A 22,415-nucleotide genomic window follows, 5' to 3' on the forward strand; every position below is an offset into this window, starting at 1 on the left:
CAAATTTTTTATATCTAATTTTGAGTACTTGTGAAATTAAATATGATCTCTTATGTATCGAACCATTTAAATATTTTCCAATTTTAATTGCTTGTATATGTACTTTATATTGAAATGTTCAAGGGGGCCTGGGTGGCTCAGTCTGTTAAACATCTGAAGTCTGGGTCACCTCATGATCTCAGTTTCTGGGTTTGAGCCCCATATCAGTGTGGAGCCTGCTGGGGATTCTCTGTCTCTCTGTCTCTCTCTCTGCTCCTCCTCCCCTAATGCTTTTTCTCTCTCTCTCAAAAATAAATAACTAAACGTTTAAAAAAAAAGTTTTCAAAATTTTGGTATATTGCATATGCACAAGTTTTGTAAAGAGAGACGTTCTTTATTGTTTACCTGATTTTGAAAATAAAATTATAAAAAGTTTACACATAGTATGTGGAATGAAGAAATATTAATAAAGAAACACTACGTCTATTCATATATGCTACTGTGTGTGCTTACACACATTTGTGTGTATGAAACAAAAGTAGAATCATATTTTTTCATACTTTTAAAAATGTGAAATATCCAGAAAGGCAATTGGAACATACAATCCAACAATAACATAATTAAAAAATAATTTATATATAATTTATAAAATTTATAAAAAATAATTTAAAAAAAATTTTTAATGTTTATTTTTGAGAGAGAGAGTGTGCATACAGAGAGGGGCAGGGTGGGGGAGACAGAGGATTCTAAGTAGGCTCTACCTGACAGCAGAGAGCCCAATGCAGGGCTCCAACTCACCTACCATGCAATTGTGACCTGAGCTGAAGTTGAGTGCTTAACCAACTGAGCCACCCAGGCACCCCAACACCTAATTCTAAAGACATCTACCCAAGTTGAGAAGTAGACCCCTTCTCATATTAATAGTAGAATCTAGGTGATTGTATATGGGTGTTCACTATAAAATTCTTTCAACTTTGTGTTTGAAAGTTTTCATAATAAAATGTTGGGAAAAACTCTGTATCAGGGGTTTGAGACAAAACAGATGACCACCATTCCTCCTAAGTCATTCCTCTTACAACTGAAAAATCCTGGGCAAACAATAAACAAGCATATGAAGACTCTGAAATGTGAAAAGAAGAAGGCAAATTGTAAGAACTTCAGGGCTGAGGAGCAACATGGTGATAAATTCCCTTTGTTTTTTCTTATCTTCTCCCGTATCTTTCTGCTAATGTGTTCCAGAAGCTGCCATACCAGAACCTCCAACAGACACAGACCAAAAAAGCTCTAAGCCTGTTCCTCCTTGTCAAAACCAGGAAAAGGGTGGCCTAACAGAGAACTTTGTTGGTAATGCCCACCTTACTTCAAACACCAGTGGAAAAAACACCCCCTTGCCCTGATCTGAAAGATGGAAGCCAGAGGAAATAGCATATGTTTCTCAAGTGGAATGAGAGGAATTGTCAACAATCAATTCTATATCCAGTGAACATATCATTCAGGAATAAAAAGGAAATAAAGACATTTTCAAAAGATAACTAAGAGTATTGATTGCCAGCAAACCCACCCTTAAAGAATAACTGAATGAAATACTTTAAACGAAGTAAATGGTAACAACAACAAAGGCTTGAAACTGATGAAAGAAAAGAACATAAAAATGGATTAAAAAAGGGATGGGGGATTGGGGCACCTGGGTGGCTCAGTCAGTTAAGCGTGCATCCGACTTCAGCTCAGGTCATGATCTCCCTGTATGTGATTTCATTCATGTGATTCCAGCTCAAAGCATGGAGCCTGCTTCAGATACTGTGTCTCCCTCTCTCTCTACCCCGACCCACCCCCCTTGCACTCTGTCTCTCTCAAAAATAAATAAACATTTAAAAAGCTTTTAAGGGGGGGGGGGTAAAAAAAACGGATACTATAAAATACACTATCCTACTCATGAGTTTCTTACGTCAGACATGATGGTTGAAGCAAAAATAACACCATTTGACATTCTTGATGTATATAATGGGAATACTTAATTATATTTTAAAAGTGAGGAGGCATGGAAGTAAGGTTTCTGCACTCGGCTGACTGATAAGTTATGAATGTATATTGTTATATCTAGAGCAACCATCAAAAAAAAAAAACTACAAAGTGATACACTCTAAAACACTCTATAAATCAGGATGGAAATCTGAAAATCTTAAGAATAACCCACGAAATGACCAGAAAAGAGAAACAGAGGAACAAGAAGCAGGAAACAAACTGAAAACTAACTAAAATTCCTTTGTCTCGCATTAATCAAATGGCTCTCAATGGGCTAAATACTGACTCTGTCCCAAGGTTTTTCGTTTTTCATTGCCTGATAAGAGTAATAATAATTGTGAAGAAAACATGCTGCTGTAATAAGCCAGTCACAAAAAGACAAGTAACCTATAAGTCTCCTTACATGAGGTACCTAAAGTGGTCATAATCATAGAAACAGAAAGTAGAATGGTGGTTACCAGGGGCTAGGAATGGGGAGTTAATGTTTAACCAGTACAGCATTTTAGTTTTGCAAGATGAAGAGTTGCGGTGATGGGTGGTGGTGATGGTTGCATAACACTATGAATGAATTTAAGACTACAGAACTGTACACTGAAAAGTAGTTAAGATTGTAAATTGTATTGTGTATTTTTATATTTGTAATTTACCACAATAAAAAACTTTTCAAAAAAAATCCTGCTGCTGAAAACATTCTGTACACACTGGTGTAGCCTTCATAAGTTTTTCAAGGATTTGCAGATGACTATGGGTACATAAAGATTTTCCCTGGCAAAGAACAGACTCTCAGATCAATGGAACAGAATAGAGAACCCAGAAATGGACACAAAAACGTATGGCCAACTAATCTTTGACAAAGCAGGAAAGAATATCCAATGGAATAAAGACAGTCTCTTCAGCAAGTGGTGCTGGGAAAACTGGACAGTGACATGCAGAAGAATGAACCTGGACCACTTTCTTACACCAGACACAAAACTAAAGTCAAAATGGATGAAAGACCTCAATGTAAGACAGGAAGCCATCAAAATCCTCGAGGAGAAAGCAGGCAAAAATTCTTTGACCTTGGCCGCAGCAACTTCTTACTCAACATGTCTCCGGAGGCAAGGGAAACAAAAGCAAAAATGAACTACTGGGACCTCATCAAAATAAAAAGCTTCTGCACAGCGAAGGAAATAATCAGCAAAAACTAAAAGGCAACTGACAGAATGGGAGAAGATATTTGCAAATGACATATCAGATAAAGGGTTAGTGTCCCAAATCTATAAAGAACTTATCAAACTCAACACCCAAAAAACAAAGAATACAGTGAAGAAATGGGCAAAAGACATGAATAGACACTTCTCCAAAGAAGACATCCAGATGGCCAACTGACACATGAAAAAATTCTCAACATCACTCATCATCAGGGAAATACAAATCAAAACCACAATGAGATACCACCTCACACCTGTCAGAATGGCTCACATTAACCACTCAGGCAACAACAGATGTTGGCAAGGATGTGGAGAAAGAGGATCTCTTTTGCATTGTTGGTGGGAATGCCAGCTGGTGCAGCCACCCTGGAAAACAGTATGGAGGTTCCTCAAAAAAACTAAAAATAGAACTACCCTACAACCCAGCAATTGCACTACTAGGTATTTATCCAAGGGATACAGGTATACTGTTTAGAAGGGTCACCTGCACCCCAATATTTATAGCAGCACTATCCACAATAGCCAAAGTATGGAAAGAGCCCAGATGTCCATCAATGGATGAATGGATAAAGGAAATGTGGTATATATATCGAATGGAGTATTACTCGGCAATCAAAAAGAATGAAATCTTGCCATTTGCAACTACGTGCATGGAACTGGAGGGTATTATGCTAAGTGAAATTAGTCGGAGAAATACGGAAATCATATGACTTCACTCATATGAGGACTTTAAGAGACAAAACAGATGAACGTAAGGGAAGGGAAACAAAAATAATATAAAAACAGGGAGGGGGACAAAACAGAAGAGACTCATAAATATGGAGAACAAACTGAGGGTTACTGGAGAGGGTGTGGGAGGGGGAATGGGCTAAATGGGTAAGGGGCACTAAGGAATCTACACCTGAAATCATTGTTGCTCTATATGCTAACTAATTTGGATGTAAATTTTAAATAAAATAGAATAAAATAAAATAAAATAAAATAATAGGTTAATTTTAAAAAATAAGTTAAAAAAACACTGAAAAAAAGATTTTCCCAGGTGTACGTAGTTACTAGTTGTGTGGTTTTTTTTAATTGAAGTATAGTTGACATACAATATTATATTAGTTTCAGATGTATAGCAGTTAGTTGTGCAATGTTTATATAAGGAAGTGATCATATCATTATAAATCTAGTCTGACTTATTTCATTTAGCATAATGCCATCTAGATCCATCCATGTCACAGTTTTGTTTGTGGTTGAGTAATATTCCATTGTATGTGTATACCACGTCTTTATCCATTCATCTATTGTTTCCATTTCTTGGACTATTGTAAATAATATTGAAATGAACATAGGAGTGTATATATCTTTTTTATTTAATGGGGTTTTTTTCCTTTGGATAAATACCCAGAAGTGGAATTGCTGGATAACATGGTAGTTCTATTTTTAATTTTTTGAGGAACCTTGTACTGTTTTCCACAGTGGCTGCTCCAGTTTACATTCCTACCAACAGAGCATAGGGTTCCCTTTTCTCAACATCCACACCAACGCTTTTGTCTTTTTGATAATAGCCATTCTGACAGGTGTGAAGTGATATCTCATTGTGGTTTCGATTTGTATTTCCTTGATAATTAGTGATATCGAGCATCATTTCATGTGTCCGTTGGCCATCTATTTATCTTCTTCAGAGATATGTCTATTCAGGTACTCTGCCCATTTTTAAATTGGATTGTTTGTTTCTCTGATATCGAGCTGTGTGAGTTCTTTATATATTTTGGATATTAATCCCTTATTGGTTATATTATTTGCAAGTATTGTCTCCCATTCAGTAGGTTCCTCTTCATTTTGTTCATGGTTCTCTTTACTGTAAAAAATGTGTTTAGTTTGATGGAGTCCCATTTGTTTATTTTTGCTTTTGTTGCCCTTGACTGAGGAGACAAATCCAAAAAAATATTGCTAAGACCAGTGTCCAAGAGATTACTGCCTTTGTTGTCTTCCAAGAGTTTTCCAGCCTTAGACTTAGATCTTTAACCCATTTTCAGTTTATTTTTGTATATGGTATAAGAAAGTGGTGCAGTTTCATTCTTTTCCATGTAGTTGTTGAGTTTTCTGAACACCACTTATTGAAGAGACTGTGTTTTCCCCATTGCCTCCTTTATCGAAGATTAGTTGGCTATATAAGTGCGGGATTATTTCTGGGGTCTCTATTCTGTTCCATTTATCTGTGTATCTACATTTTATCTATGTTTTTGTGCCAGTCCCATGCTGTTTTGATTACTATAGCTTTGTAATATCATTGGAAATCAGGGCGTGAGATGCCTCCACCTCTGTTCTCTCTCAAGATTGCTTTGGCTATTTGAGGTTCCATACAAATTTTAGGATTATTTGTTCTTCTTCTGTGATAAATGATAGGGATTGCATTGAATCTGTTCATTGCTTTGTGTAGTATGTGCATTTTGACAATATTATTCTAATCCATGAATCTACAGTATATCCTTCCATTTATTGATATCATCTTCAATTTTAATTATCATTGTCTTATAGTCTTAGAGTACAGGTCTTTCACCTTCTTGGCTAAATTTGTTCCTAGATATTTTATTCTTTTTGATGCAATTGTAAATGGGATTGTTTTCTTAATCTCTTTCTGAGAGTTCGTTATTAGTGTATAAAAGTGCAACAGATTTCTGTATATTAATTTTGTATCCTGAAGCTTTACTGAATTCATTTATTATTTCTAAACTTTTTTGGTGGAGTCTTTAGGGTTTTGTATATATAGTATGTCATTTGAAAATAGTGACAGTTTTACTTCTTTAATTTGGATGCCTTTTATTTCTTTCTGTTGTCTGATTGCTGTAGCTAGGACTTCTAAAACTGTGTTCAGTGTAAGTGGCAAGAGTAGACATCCTTGTCTCGTTCCTGATTTTAGAGGAAAAGCTTTTAGTTTTCTCCCATTGAGTATGATGTTAGCCGTGGGTTTGTCATATATGGCCTTTGTTATGTTTGGGTATGTTTCCTCTATACCCACTTTTTGAGCACTTTTTATTCATCTGTTGAGGTCATCATATGATTTTTATTCTTTTTATTAATATGGTATATCATGTTGAATGATTTGTGGATATTGAACCATTCTTACATCCCTGGAATAAATCTTACTTGATCCTTGTAAGGATCTGTAATACTCTTCCTTGGATGTATTGTTGAAATCAGTTTGCTAATATTTTGTTGAGGATTTCTGCATCTATGTTCATTGGGGATATGGGCCTGTAATTTTCCTTTTGTGTGTTATCTTTGTTTGGTTTTAATATCAAGGTAATGGTGGCCTTGTAGAATGAGTTTGGAAGCATTCCTTCCTCTTCACATTTTTGGAATACTTTGAGAATGATAGGTACTAACTCTTCTTTAAATGTTAGGATAAATGTCCTATACTTTTGTTTGTTGGAAGTTTTTAAATTCAATTTTTGTTAGTAATTGGTCTGTTCAGATTGATCTTCTATTTTTTATTTAGTCTAGGAATATTTTATGTTTCTAGAAATTTACCCATTTCTTCTAGTTTGGCACATTTTTTGGTATATAATTTTTTATAGTAGTCTCTTATAATCCTTTGTATTTCTGTTATGTTGGTTGTAACTTTTCTTCCATTTCTGATTTTATTTATTCGAGTCCTCTCTTTTTTCCTTCATTAGTCCGACCAAAAATTTATCAATTTTGTTTCTCTTTTCAAAGAATCAGCTCTTGTCTCATTGGTCATTTCTATTGTTTTTTCTTTAGTCTCTATTTCATTTATGTGTGCTCTGATCTGTATCAGCTCCTCAGTCTTTCCTTGTTTTTCATGACCTTTACACTTCTGAAGAGTTCTGGTCAGGTATTTTGTACAATGCCTTTCAGTTTTGGGTTTTAGAAATTTTCTCATGGTTAGGCTATCATTATGGCTTTGGGGGAAGAATCCCACAGAGGTGGAGGACCCTTCTCATCATGTCATATAGGGAGCACATGATATCATTGTGACTTTGAATGATGTTAACCTTGATTACTTGGTTAAGGTAGTATCATGGTCAGGTTTCTGTATTTTAAAGTTACTGTTTTCCCTTTTCTGTACTCTGGTCTTCGGAAGTAGGTCACTAAGTCCAGCCACCATGAAGGAGGGGGAAGAGGATTAACTTCCACCTTTTGGCAAGTTGGGGTGGGAAAAGTATCTACATATAATACTTGGAGTTTTTCTGTAAGAAAAATGTACCCCTTCTCCCCCATTTATTTGTATATTCAATCATTTGTTTTTATTAGTAGGGACTCATGTTTATTTACTTTATACTTTGGGTTATAATGCAGTACTACTTTATTTATTTGTTGCTTGACTTGTTCTAGTGTTGGTCATTGGGAGCTCTTTCTGTTGCCTGCTATGTCTCTTTGTCATGCTCCCATCTTTTTTTTTTTAAAGCTTTTCCTTACTTTATTACTTTTTTAATGTTTATTCATTTTTGAGAGAGAGAGAGCGCACAAGCAGGAGAGGGAGAGAGAGGGAGACACAGAATCTGAAGCAGGCTCTAGGCTCTGAGCTGTCAGCACAGAGTCCGACGAGGGGCTCAAACCCACGAACTGTGAGATCATGACCTGAGCCAAAGTCGGTCACTTAACTGACTGAGCCACCCAGGTGCCCCTTCCTTACTTTCTCATACCTCATGTCATGTCTGCTGACAATTTCAGGAAACTGCTCTTTCAACTAAATTCTAAAAGGTATTAAATGGCAGATTGCATATCAACATCAGTTATGGGAAGTCTGTATTGTGCTTGCTTAAAATAACTTGGCTTAAAAGCTATTTATTTGTTTATACTCAAAGACCTAAGAAAGAATAAAAATAATGTCACATCCTTCTTGCCAGATGTTTTCACAATACAGTAGCAGGGATCTTCCTACATATCACTGTATCTCACATTTAAAAATCAAGACACCTTGGGGCACCTGGGTGGCTCAGTTGGTTAAGTGTCCGACTTAAGCTCAGGTCTGATCTCACTGTTTGTGAGTTCGAGCCCCATGTTGGGCTCTGTACTGATAGCTCAGATCCTGGAATCCGCTTCAGATTCTGTGTCTCCCTCTCTCTCTCTGTGACCCTCTCCTGCTCACACTCTGTCTCTCTGTCTCTCTTTCAAAAGTAAATAAACATTAAAAAATTTTTTTAAAAGCTTTAAAAATCAAGACAAGCCTGGACCAGTAGTTTTTGGCCGTCAACATGACATGCCTAAAGTTTAGAGCAAATAAAAGATGACCTGTCTTGAAAATGGGTTTGGCAAGATACTGATTCTTTGTGCCTCGTGAAAAGTTAGTATAGATAACTAGATTTATTAGGAATCAGAATTCATCAGTTAGGCCAAACTGGTTTTTAATATTCATGGGATAAAAGGACAAGGTCATCTACTGAAGGCCGATTGATGTTGTGAGAGACAAAGTCCATGTGAAGCTTAGCTTCTGGCCTCAAGCACAGGGAGACAAGATACTGCATGCAGGACAGTAACAATCTTTATGAGGTTGCAATACCAGTGAAAGGCTTCAGCTCATAAGAGATAGTACCAGGCTCTCCTGGAAGGCTCCCTGGGCTGGCGTAGCCTTGGAGCAGACACTTGAAGCACAAGTTGGAGGGAGATGATCCCATGTCACTGGAAAACATCTCATTTGCAATGGCCAGTGTCTGGGGAAATATGCTGGGAAGAGGGATAAGCCTCTCTTTCAACATTCACTGAGCTGAAGTCAACTACCCAAGTTGTTTCAATTGTTTGCAAAAAGCTGGCCCCTAGTGGCTAATTAGTGCTGGATGGAAGTTGCCTGTGAGGAAGGGGGATAGTGTCTGCTGGGAGTCCCACCTGCAGAGAAAAGGCCCTGGAGGGTGAATTCCCAGACACAGTCCTGATTTCCTGACTGCACCCAGGGTGGACTCTGCCAGCCTGGTCCTGCATCTGGTTCTATGGAGGAGAGGGCATTAGAGGCCCCAGATGATGCTGAGCTTTAATTTATGAGTTCAGAATTTCATGAGTTCATATCCTATGGGTGCCTCACATGCAAGAAACCACAATAAAGGCTGATTCTGCCCAGGCCCCTGGAGTAAACTCCTTTTACTGTCTCCCCTACAGTCCCCTTATGTAGTAGGCCCGTGAAAAGTAATGCAGGGAGCCAGTGAAGATTCAGTAGAAGGTGGTCTGCAGAAGTAGGAAGATTAAAGTTCTGAGGCTCTGGTAAATTGACCAGCATATAACCTCTCATACCGTAGCCAGTCTGACCCAGACCAAGGCCTTTCCTCTTTCTGTTCACACCATGACGCTGATATTTTAGAGGATTCTTTTCCCCTTGAAGGCAAATTTGCTGTATAGTGAATGATGGCTTCTGCCCTAAGATGAATTGATGGGAACCATGTGGATACAGAGTGATCAGAGTCTGTACCACCTAGTACATTCACTGACTTCCCTCTGTCTTCATCCTCCTTCTCATACCCAACCTTTGACTGAAAGTTGAGGGAGAGAGGGACTGAGGAATAAAACCATACCCCAAAACATGGCTCTTTCCATTCAACCCTGATGCCTCTTTGGGTCCTAGAATTCAGTGAAATGTTTCCATGTTCCAGAGTAAATTTGTCAGTATTCTAGATCCCTAGATGTAAATTCTACTACTCTGATTTTTTGTGTCTTGGAATGTCCACTTTCCAGTTTCCCATTACACTTGCCTACCACATCATCAATGATTTTTCAATACATGATTATTTGGGATGAAGAAAAGGTCTACTAAGCATTGTAGGGGATATGCCCATGCATAATCTATGGTACTTTCTTGAATAAGTACATTGGGTAATAACCATATGAGACATGTATGCAGATAGATATGGGCAATGCAAAAAATATGATGAGCCTAAAATGGTCCTATAACCTTAAACACCAATGTTGGTCTCTTATATCTCGAACATTTGCACTAAACTACTTCTAAAATCAAACTCCTAGTTCAGGAAGATACATCAGGTTTACCACATATAGTCAGGTTTCCACCAGCACCAACATACATTAGGAAGTTCACATGCTATATCTGAGAAGCACTATATTGTGTGCTCCATAAATGTCTGTGGGATGTGATCAGTAAATGGGTTCAGGGAAATGCACAAATATTCCAGTCTTAAAAAAATCTGGGGAGTCTTCCAGCAGAGAATGAAGGAAGGAAAGAGAAGGAAAATAGGAGAGACAAGTCATGGAACAGATGAATATGTGAGTTGATGACAAAATTGTAGGTATAGCTTGAGGCCAAATCATGTTAGACATTTTATTTGAAGGTAATATTTGGATTTATCCTGGCCTCTTCAATATTTTATATAAGGACTGACTGAAAAAATACAATCAGTGATTTAGGATGATCAGACAGATCCTGTGTGCAGGGTAGATGTGTAGGGAGAAGCAGGAGGCAGTCAGATTTACCATAAGGCTGTTGCTGTGGTCAAGGTAAGAGTTGGTCACTGTTAGGACCAAGTCAGAAAGGAGCGGATCGTGAGAACAATGAGTACTGATTAGCACTCAGTCCTATTGGAGTTTGGGGGTTGGAGATTTGAGGAGTTTGCGAAAGGAGAGAAGCGAGGGCAAGAAGGCCAGTGAGGGGAGGAATATTGAAGATTGGCCACTGGAGATTAGATGAGTGCCCTCTGGACACCAAGAAAGAGGAGGTGGGAACTTCCTTGTGGGTTCTGAGCCCTCAGATGTAGAGTAGGAGAAGAGGCTAGGACTCCTGGACACTTGGCCCCATGGAGTAGAACAAACTCTGGGCTTTGAATCAGAAGTCCTGGGTCCCAATCCAAATTCTATAATTAATTCATATTTTCATGTCCCTAAGATGCTATAGTAACTCTGGACACTTCAGCATCAAGGGATCCTAATTCCCTTAGCCCATTTTTAAAAAAGGTTTATATATTTATTTTGAGAGAGACAGAGAGAGTGCAAGCAGAGGAGGGGCAGAGACACAGGGAGAGAGAGAATCCCAAGCAGGCTTTGCACTGTCAGCACAATGGAGCCCAATGCAGGGCGCCATCCCACAAACCATGAGATCATGACTTGAACCAAAATCAAGAGTCAGATGCTCAACTGACTGAGCCACCCAGGTACCCCTTCCCTTAGACCATTTTGACTTGAAGGGATACCAAGAGTTCCATGAGGAAGTCTAGCTACTATCTGAAGTTTCCTGACTCCCTTCTGAGCAAAAAAGGACCAAAAATTTAGAATGGTAGTGAGGGAGAGTAGTGTACAGGTAGGGTTCTGAACTGTAAGAAGTTGGGAGATTGACTTGAGCCTAGGATAGAGGGAAAATTACCTAACTCAGTAACAACTAGTGACCCTGAGAGTCAACAGGACCATTCTGTAACCAACAATTACTAGTTGTACAGCTTTGGTAATGATAACCTTTCTGTGACTCAGTAAATTGGGGATAATTTTAACATCTCCTAATGTGAAGCCAAGAGGGCATTGATTTAGAGCCAGCTCTAAAGTCCTCTGAAATTCCCAGACCATTGTGGTGGCCACTGTCTCATGGGGTTGCTGGAATCATCCCAAAACTATCCAAATGTGTCTTGTCCTGAGTTTTTGGTTGTTGGTAAAATGAGTGTTTAGAATGAGCCCTTTTTATAATTAACAAACTTAACAGTTTTAGGACTTACAAGCAACTATTGGCCTCATATTAAAAGCATGAGCATGATCATGTATCATTAATTGGAGGAATAGTCATGAGTGAGTTTATATCTATCTGGGACTCAGTTTCTCTGTTTATAAAATGAAACAATGTATGATAGCCAAAAATCTTCTAAACTCTAAAATTTTCTAGAATTTGAGATCAGTTTCCTTAAGGCTCCCTTCATATCACAATTTCTCAGACTGTAGATGAAGGGATTGACCAGGGGAGTCACCACTGTGAAGATGACAGTGGCCACTGTATCTGGGACTGAGTAGGAGGATGAAGGACGCATATAGACCCCCAGGATTGCCCCATAGAAGAGGGACACCACAGTGAGATGGGATCCACATGTGGACAGGGCTTTCCTTATTCCATGGGCAGATGGCAACTTCAGTACATTAGAGAGGATATATGCATATGAAATGATGATACATGTAAATGGTGTCAGAAATATCAGTCCACCCACAGTGAATACCATCAGGTCATTGATAAAAGTATCAGAACAAGACAGCTTTAGAACTGCATAGGGGTCACAGAAAAAGTGATGCACAGTATTGTTGAAACAAAAGGTGAGTCGGACCATGAGAAGAGTGTGTAGGAGAGCATGCAGGTTTGTAATGACCCAAGAGACCACCACCAGAAGGATACAGAGTTTGGGCTTCATGATCATGCTGTAGTGGAGTGGGCAACAGATGGCTACATAACGGTCATAGGCCATCACACTCAGAAGGAACCCATCCATGTTGATGAAAGTGATGAAGAAGTAGATCTGGGTCATGCATTCCACATAAGAGATAGACTTGCTTCCCAGTATGTGATTCAGCAGCATCTTGGGGGTTGTGACTGATGAAAAGCAGATGTCGATGCAGGAGAGGTTAGCCAAGAAGAAGTACATGGGGGTATGGAGATGACTGTCACAGCTGATGGCCAGGATGATGAGAATGTTCCCAATGATGGTGACCAGGTACATCCACAAGAACAGCCCAAAGAGAATCTCTTCCTGCTTTGACTGCCCAGAGAGTCCCAGGAGAAGGAATTCTGTGACCGTAGTCTGGTTGTCTCTATCCATGTCTGCAGGGGAGAAAATATCATCATAGGGTTAGATCATATGTCAACATTTGAGCAAATATATTTTGGAACCACTTTTCCATTTGGTTTAGAATTACCTAAAGCTGAATAGTCTTTTTCACACTTTACTATTACAGGTTTACAGAAAAACCCTGGTTAATTTAAGAGTGTTGAATTACCAGAGGCTATAGTTTTATTTATTCTACTCTTATTTACTGAGTACCATATACAGATACTTTCATGTATGGTATTTAGCCTCATCTAATAATTGAGATATTTTATTTCACTTAACATATAAAACAACTGAGGCTCAAGGGCAGTTAAGTGATATTTTCAAATTCATGAGACAAGTTAGATATCCAAATTGGGTGAAATGCTTTTTTCTGTATGGTCTTTTTTGATTCGCTAACCATTTATTGTAAAAACTTAACCATGTGGCAGGTTCTGTACTAAATGCTGTATTACAAACCTGCAAATGTTATCTGTGGCATTTATATTTTCCCAAATTATGGAAAATTTGTTGGTTTTGAAAGACCTAGTTGGTGGTTTGTCCCTAAAATTTTAGCTGCTTTTAAGTTGACCTAAGCATAGATCACAGCTGTTGGGAAGGCTGACCTAAGCACACTGTTCAGGTTGCTGTGTGAAACATTCATCTGATTTTTGATAGAAGAACAAAGACAGATATATTTTTGAAAGTGATACACTCATGTGTGTATATATGTATGTGTGTGTGTGTGTGTGTGTGTGTGTGTGTGTGTGTATAACCTTGGATGGTAATTTGTTCTGAGTGTTCTGCAAGACAAGCAAACATTTCTAATAAATTTTAACTTAATAAAGGAGCAATGTCTTGCAATACAAGTAGTGCGTAAAGCCAAATGTCACATGATCACAACTGAGCCAATGGTTCTTGAAATTCGCTTTGATATATGAGTGCTTTGGAATATAAGCATGTTTCTGAAATGATTTATGCTCGCAAACCAAGGTTTTACTGTGTGTATATATATGTATACACACACACACAATAATTTAGTCAGATTATTTTTGCTATTGGACAAAAGGGATTTACTGATTGGTAAAGCAAATTCATGTGGTACCTCCAGCAGATAATCCCCGCACTAAGAAATCATTATAGGGAGGGAGGAGTCAAGTAAAGCACTGTGAATGCAATGTCCCTGGAAGAATTTATGGTATTGAAATAGTGAAGGAGAGGGAGTGCATTTGTTAGTCATGAGAACAAAGGCTTGAGGCAAAGGGAAGAAAGAGAGGCACGAACTGCTTTGTGATAGGACTTGATGGCTAGGCCAGAGAATGTTGTAGGGAATATTCCTAGGAATTGGTTGTAGGATATATATAAAATGGAAAATCTCCATAGTGAGGTGCCTGCCCCTGAGATTTCAATCCATAAAATCAAGGGAAAAGTGCTGAGACTGGAGGTTGTTTTTTACCTGGACTATTTCCCAGGACACAGGTAGGTAAAAGAGTACTAGACAGAAGCTCGAAGATGCTCCAGAAGGAACCTGGTTAATGTGGACTGGAGACGTTGAGGGGTGAGGGAGACCCGTCATCAAGAAGACAAGAGACTGGCTGGGCAGTGGGTGTGAATATTCTGGTCTCAAAGACAGATAGTTTCCCATAATGGAAACAGAGGAGAAGATAAAAAAGAGGGATAACAGGATATCAAATGAGATTCTTCCTGTCATCTTTGAATTGCTACAAAGGCCAAATAGTGAGTAAAACAAGCTCAGAGTATCCCATGCTTCCTTGTTGTAGTTTCCCACTTCCAGCATTGGGAATGTAGGTTACAACCAAAAAAAAAAAAAAAAAAAAAAAGAATTTCCCAGTTTAAACCTTCAAATTGAGACTCCCCAGGAAACCAGCCACATTTTAGTAGTCACCCACTGAATTCCTCTTACTATGAGTGGATATAGTGGGAGGAGGTAAGGTAGAGAGTAGGGGCAGCATGGGAGGGTCTTGAATGTCTGCCAGAAGAGTCTCTGTTGTGGGGAGGAAGGGGCAGCTCTTGGCCTGAGCTTCTGGACAGGATTTTTAGGAGCCTGCAGTCACTGACCCTAGTGCCACTAACCTGAACTGTCTCCTTCGTCTCCCACTGCTGCTTTTCCACGTCCTCCTTGGAAACGTGCCTGCTCAGTCCTGCAATGGGCAGCACGTCCTGAAAAGGGAAAGGCTTGTATGTGTCAAACCAGGACACATGCCCCCTTTGAACTTGGTCAGGTGCAGAGGGATTTCGTGTATCTGCTTATCTGCGTGTTTGTGTGCACGTGAATCTGTTGTTGGAGGTCCCATGCCCTCACCTGCTTTTCCAGCCCTTCTTACCTGGCTGTTCTCTGCTGCTGTGAGATGTGGTCATGGTACCCCCATCTCCACTGGCTCCTTGCTTGACGCTGGATGATACAAAAGTGTCAGCCAGGGCTGAGGACTGAGGAATCTTTGTTGCTCTCCTAGGTCTGGTGTGGATGATTGGGAACAAACAAGCAGATCTTCCTTCCCTGGAGATTAGGACTTTCTTAGGGATCAGGGCAGAAATAGCTGCCAAGGTTGGGTGTCCCCAGGGTGGATTCCCCATAGAGACACACATTTTAAGTGTTTGTTTTTCATATTCTGTCCAGACACAAAAAATAGGAATGAGAGAGACTGGAATCTTGTTCCAATACTTGTTATACAATTTTGGATACTCACATCCTCCTTTCTTAGTCTGTTGTCTGTCTAGGAAATCAGTGACAGGAAGAAAGTGGGAGGTATGCTTTGTGATGATCAAATACATAATATACATAAACATTTAACCAATTAAGAAACTGTATGAAAAATGTAACAACCACCATAACAGAAAAAGTCAAAAGCTCTTAAAACTACAAGAAAAAATTTACTTTTATTAAAATACTTTATTATGCCTTTCTCAAAACTTAATGATTCTAGTAGGCAAAAATCATGTTAATCAGAGATTTGAATTACCAAATTTAAAGTATGATCTAGTAATTTTAAGTAAGTATATATACACGTATGCACAATTACACATACATAACATTTTTATATTAATTATATATAAATAATTCCCTAAACCCAGGGAATATTAACTATTATTGAATATCTTATTGGTTATAAGAAAATTTGGGCACCTGGGTGGCTCAGTCAGTTAAGTGTCCGACTTCGGCTCAGGTCATGATCTCACAGTTTGTGGGTTCTAGCCCCACGTCAGGCTCTGTGCTGACTCTCAGAGCCTGGAGCCTGCTTTGGATTCTGTGTCTCCCTCTCTCTCTGCCCCTCTCCTGCTCATTCTCTGTCTCTCTCTGTCTCTCAAAAATAAATAAACGTTAAAAAATTAAAATAAAACTCTTAAAAATTTTCTGAAATCTAAACTTTGGAGACCACATTCTCTGGTCATAAAATAATAAAATTAGAACTCAACAAATATAATACAGAAAGAAAACGAGTTTTTGCTTGATTATTTTAAATTTAAGTATACTTTATATAATCTATTTTAGAGTACAGTTCTGCAAGTTTTTGACAAGTGCATCTAGTGTTGTGACCACCATGATAATCAAAATACCAAACGGTTTAATCATCCTTCAGAATTGCCTTGTGTCCCTTTGTAGGTAACCCCTACCCAAACTCCAGCCCCCAGCAATCATGATATAAGTATATCAATATTGCTGTTCATTTTCCTGTTAAGTAATATTTAATTGTTTTGATGTACCAGCATTTGTTAATCCATTCATTAGTTCAAGGACATTTGCACTGTTTTCTGTTTGATGGATTATGAATAAAGCCACTATAGTTGTTTGTATACAGGGTTTTCTGAACATAGCTTTTTATTTTACTTAAATAGATATCTAGGAGTATTGTAGACTGAATGTTTATGTCCCCCAAATTCATATGTTGGAGCCCTAACCCCACTGTGGCTGTATTTGGGGGTGTGTGTGTGTGTCTTAGCAAGTACTTAAGGTTAAATGAGGTCACAAGAGTACAGCCCTGATTTTTCAAAAAATTTTTTAATGTTTATTTATTTTTGAGAGAGAGAGAGAGAGAGACAGAGTGTGAGTGGGGGAGGGGCAGAGAGAAAGGGGGACAGAGGATCCAAAGGAGGCTCCAGGCTCTGAGCTGTCAGCCCAGAGCCCAACATGGGGCTCGAACCCACAAATCATGAGATCATGACCTGAGCTGAAATCAAGAGCTGGATGCTAAACCAATTGAGCCACCCAGGCACCCCAGAGTACAGCTCTGTTCTGATAGGATTATTGTCTTAGAAAAAGAGACCCCAAAGAACTCTCTTCCTCTTTCTGCACAGAGGCACTGAGGAAAGGTCATATGAGGACAGTGGAAAGGTAGTCATGGGCAAGCCAAGAGGATGGCTCTCCCCAGACACTGAATCTGCTGGAACCTTGATCTTGAACACATAACCTCCAGATCCATGAGGCAATAAATTCTGTTCTTTAAGCTACCCAGTCTGTGGTGTTGTGTGATGGCAGGACACCTGACTAATAAAGCAAGTGTATGTATAACTTTTTAAGAAACTCCATTTTCCAAAGTAGGTGTACCATTTACATTCTCACCAGCAATGAAAGTGAGTTGCTATTGCTCTGCACATCCATGATCTTTTCAGGGTTTGGTTTTTAGCAATCTAAAGGGCATGTAGAGTGATTTCATTGTGGTTTTAATTTGCAAGTCTGAATACTAATGAGACAGGGCATCTTTTGCCCATACATCATCTGGGGTCAAGTGGTCTATTCAAATCTCTTACCCATTTGAAAAATTGAGCTGTTTTCTTATTTTCAAATTTTCAGACTTCTTTACATATTGTGTTTATTAAGCATTTATCAGATGTAGCGTTTGCAAATATTTTCTCTGAGTTTGTGGCTCGTCTTTTCATTTTCTTAAAAGTATCTTCAAAGAGCAAACATTTTACATTTTTCTGAAGTCTGATTTATAATTTTAAATCACATTATGGATCATGCTTATGTTGTCAGACCTACAAAATCTTTGTCTAACCTACGATCACAAAGATTTGTTCCTATGTTTTCCCCTAGAAATTTATAGTTTTTGTTTTACATTAATGTCCATTATCCATTTTGAGTTAATTTTGTGTATCATGTGAGATAAGGATCTGTTTAATTTTTTCTTTTTACTCTGCCTATCAAAATATTGCAGTTTATTAAAATATTGTAGTTTATTTATTAAAGAGATTATCTTTTCCACATTTAATTGCTTTGGCACCTTTTTCTAAAATCAATTTAACATAGATGAGTGGGTCTATTTCTGAGTCTATCATGTTCCATTAATGTATGTGTCTATGCTCTGGTCAAAACTATTGTAACTTGATGTTAAGTCTTGAAATCAGGTAGTGTGAATCCTTCAACTTTGTTTTTCTCAAAATCATTCATTTGCCTTGCCATATAAATTTTACAAGTGGTTGTTAATTTCTAAAAAAATTTTTAAATAGTCCGTCAAATATTTTTATTTGACTTGTGATAAATCTGTAGGGTATTTGGAGAGCAGTTGGTTTCTTTCTAATACTTAGTCTTCCAATCTGTAAACATTGTGATAGTTTCCATTTCTATGTCTTCTTTTTTTCAAAAACATTTTATAGTTTTTAGCATAGAGACTTTGCATGCACTCAGTCAGTTAAGTGGCCAACTCTTGGTTTTGGCTCAGGTCATGATCTCATGGTTCGTGGGTTCGAGCCCTGCATCAAGCTCTGCACTGACAGCCCAGAGCCTGGTTGGGATTCTCTGTCTCCCTCTCTCTCTGCCCCTCCCTTGCTCATGTTGCTCACATGCTAGCTCTCTCTGTCTCTCAAAAAAAAAAAAAAAAAAAAGACTTGGCATATGTTTTAAAATTTAGACTTAAGTAGTTCATGTGTTTTGATATATTATAAATAATACTTTAAAAATTGTTATTTTCAATTATTCATTGCCGAGATACAGAAATCTGATTGATTTTTATGTGTTGTATCCGATGACCTTGCTAAACTGTGTTCTAGGAGTTTTTTGTTTCTTGTGAGATTTTTTTTTGTATATTTCTTGGAATTTTGTACCTGGGCAGTAATGTTATCTACCAATGGGTTAGCTTTACTTTCTTCCTTTTCAATCTGTATGTATTTTTTTCCCCTGCTTCACTGCACTGGCTAGGACTTCCAGTACAATGTTGAGTAGGAGTGGTAAGAGTGTATATCTTTGCTTTGTTCCCAGTCTTAGAGGGGAGAACATTTAGTCTTTAACCATGAAATGTGGTATTGGCTTTAGGCTTTGTGTAGAAGCCTGTAGCAGACTGAGGGACTTTGCTTCTATTTGGAATTCACTGAGCTAATTGGGTTTTGAATTTTGTCAAATGCTTTTTCTGCATCAACTAATAAGATCCTATCATTTTTATTCCTTAGTCCATTTATATAATAGTTACATTAATTGGTCTGAGGTTCTTCTTTTCTGTAATGTATTTGTCAGATTTGAGTATCAAAGTTACTTAGCTGGCCTAATACAATGAGTGGGAATAAGTTCCATCTTCCTGTATTTTCTGAAAGAGTTTGTAGAATACCAATATTGTTTTCTCATTCAGTGTTTGATGGAATTCACCAGCACAACCATTTAGACATGGAGTTTTATTTTTGGAAAAGTTAAAAAAATTTTTTTTAAATGTTTATTCATTTTTGAAAGAGAGAGAGAAACAGAGAGAGAGAGAAAGCACAAGCAGGGGAGGTTCAGAGAGAGAGGGAGACGCAGAATCCGAAACAGGCTCCAGGCTCTGAGTTGTCAGCAATTCAGATCATGATCTGAGCTTAACTGACTGAGCCACGTGGGCACCCCTCTTTTTGGAAGATTTAAAAAAAATTTTTTTTAATGTTTATTTTTGACACACACACAGAGACAGGGCATGAGCGGGGGAGGGGCAGAGAGAGAAGGATACACAGAATCCAAAGCAGGCTCCAGGCTCTGAGCTGTCAGCACAGAGACTGACATGGGGCTCGAACTCACAGACCGCGAAATCATGACCTGAGCTGAAGTCAGACACTCAACCGACTGAGCCACCCAGGCGCCCTGTCTTTTTGGAAGATTTTTAATGAAGATTTCAATTTCTTTAATAGAAATAGAGCTGTTAATAGTTTTGTTTTATTGGATCTGTTGTGGTAAGCAATATATATATATATATATACACACATATATATATATATATATATATATTGCTGGAATTTGTCCTTTTTACCTAAGCTGCCAACTTATTAGCATAGAGTTTTAATTGATATTTCTTTATTTTCCTTCAAAAGTCTCCAGGATGTATAGTTATATTAACTCTATTATTCCTTATATAATGTGTTTTCTCTCTTTTTTTTAATTTTTTTAATGCTTTTATTTATTTTTGAGACAGAGACAGAGCATGAGCAGGGGAGGGGCAGAGAGAGGGGGAGACACAGAATCCGAAGCAGGGTCCAGGCTCTGAACTGGCAGCACAGAACCTGACGTGGGGCCTGAACTCACGAACTGTGAGATCATGACCTGAGCTGAAGTTGGACGCTCAACCTACTGAGCCACCCCGGCGCCCTTCTCTTTTTTTTTTTTTTTTTTTTTTTTTTTGTAATTAATCTTGCTAGGGTTAACAAATGTGTAATTTAACTGAACCTACTTTTGGTTTTATATTTTCTTTTCTTAGTCTGTATCTCACTGATTTCTGTTTTCGGCTTTATTATCTCCTTCATCCTAGTTCTTTTGGATATATTTTGTGGGGTTTTTTTTGCCCCTATATTTTTAAGCTGGAAGCATGGATCATTGATTACAAACTTTACTCCTTTTTTTTTCTATTGTATCATTTTAAAGTTACAAATTTCCCTCTAAACATCCCACACATTATGATACAATTTATTTTCTTTTCCTTTTTTTTTTACCTCGTAAAAATCCATTCTAATTTAATGACAAATTGGGAAGCAAACACATGCTCTCTTTTTTTCTAGTTTTATTTTGAAATAGTTGATATACATCACTGTATAAGTTTAAGGCATACAGCATGATGGTTTGATTTACATATATCATGAAATGATTTCCGCAGTAAGTTCAGCTTACATCAATCATGTCATATAGATACAATATAAAGATATAACTTATTTTTATTATCATCCAGTTGAAAATAGTTACTCATTTCTATTCCATTCTTTGAGAATTAATTTTTCACCAATCGGTCTTTTTAAAAAAGTGCTAAAGAATATTCTTTAAGTGGAGGGGAACTAGTACCAGAAGGGAATTTGGTGCTTCTGTAATCAAAAATAAGAACAAAAATAGTAAATATCTGAGTAAATATAATAGAGAATTTCTCTACCCTTTGTTCTTTAAATGTTTATGGTGGATGAAAGCAAAAATTATAACAGTGACTTGTGATCATCAATATTAAAGACTTTTGCTCTGCAAAAGACTCTGTTAAAAGAATGGAAAGCCAGGTACAGGTACCTATGGGGAAAATATGGACATCACACATCTAACAAAGGACTTCTATCTAGGATATATACAGAACATCCAAAACTCAAAGGTAAAGCGAATTATTCCAACAAAAAATGGGCAAAGGAGTTGAACAGACATTCCACCAAAGAAGGTATGTAGATAGCAAATAAGCACATGAAAAGTTGCTTAACACCCTTAGCAATTAGAAAAATTCAAACTTAGATCCCTTTGAAATAACATTACACACCAACACCAAATGCTTGTGAGGATGTGGTGCAACTAGACCTACATTGCAGGTGTGAATCCAAAACATTACAGCCATGATGGAAGATGGCTTGGTTGCAAATTCAAATATGGAGTTACGTATGACACGGGATTCTCCCTTTTAGGTATTTACCTGGAGAACAGAAACACAAAGCCTGTATGCTAATTTTTACAGTAGCTTCACCCATTCAATGGAATTCTACTCAGCAATAAAAAAGGAACAAACTGGGGTGCCTGGGTGGCTCAGTCAGTTAAGCATCCGACTTCAGCTCAGGTCATGATGTCATGGTTCATGAGTTTGAGCCCCACGTTGGGCTCTGTGATGACAGCTCAGAGCCTGGAGCCTGCTTCAGTCTCTGTCTCTCTCTCTCTCTCTCTCTCTCTCTGCCCCTCCCATGCTTGTGCTGTCTCAAAAATATATAAACATTAGAAAAAAAATTTTAAAGGAAAAAATTATGGATATATACAACAACATGGATGAATCTGTTGAATGAAAGAAAGCAAGACTGAAAAGGTTACATATATTATAATTCCAACTATATGACATTCTGGAAAAGGCACAACTCAAGAGGTGGAGAATCAATAGTTGCCAGGGGTTAGGAGTGGAGGGAGAGTTTGTCTATAAAGGGATGGCATGTGGGAACTATTTGAGGTAGTAGAGCTGTTCTTTTATCCTACTAGTTATGGTAGTTATACAAACCTGTAGATGTCTTACAACTCATAGAACTGTATATCAAAAAGTGGTCAATTTTCCATATGCAAATTAAAAATGATAAAAATCATTATAAGAAA

General features: G+C 37.9%; 1 protein-coding gene across 1 annotated transcript; it reads right to left on the reverse strand.

Annotated features, from left to right (window-relative positions):
• Positions 1-11,992: 11,992 nt before the first annotated feature.
• On the reverse strand, positions 11,993-12,925 carry LOC121010854 (olfactory receptor 1361-like). The gene has a single exon (XM_040444727.1). It carries the CDS (start codon positions 12,923-12,925, stop codon positions 11,993-11,995), a length of 933 nt encoding a protein of 310 aa, XP_040300661.1.
• Positions 12,926-22,415: the final 9,490 nt, after the last annotated feature.

The sequence above is a fragment of the Herpailurus yagouaroundi genome, unplaced genomic scaffold, assembly GCF_014898765.1.
Source record: "Herpailurus yagouaroundi ecotype Mexico unplaced genomic scaffold, PumYag 192, whole genome shotgun sequence".
NCBI lineage: Eukaryota > Metazoa > Chordata > Mammalia > Carnivora > Felidae > Herpailurus > Herpailurus yagouaroundi.

Bases quoted from the DNA above. Each gene is read 5' to 3' on its own strand.
- LOC121010854 (XM_040444727.1), bottom strand. From the start codon at position 12,925: ATGGATAGAGACAACCAGACTACGGTCACAGAATTCCTTCTCCTGGGA.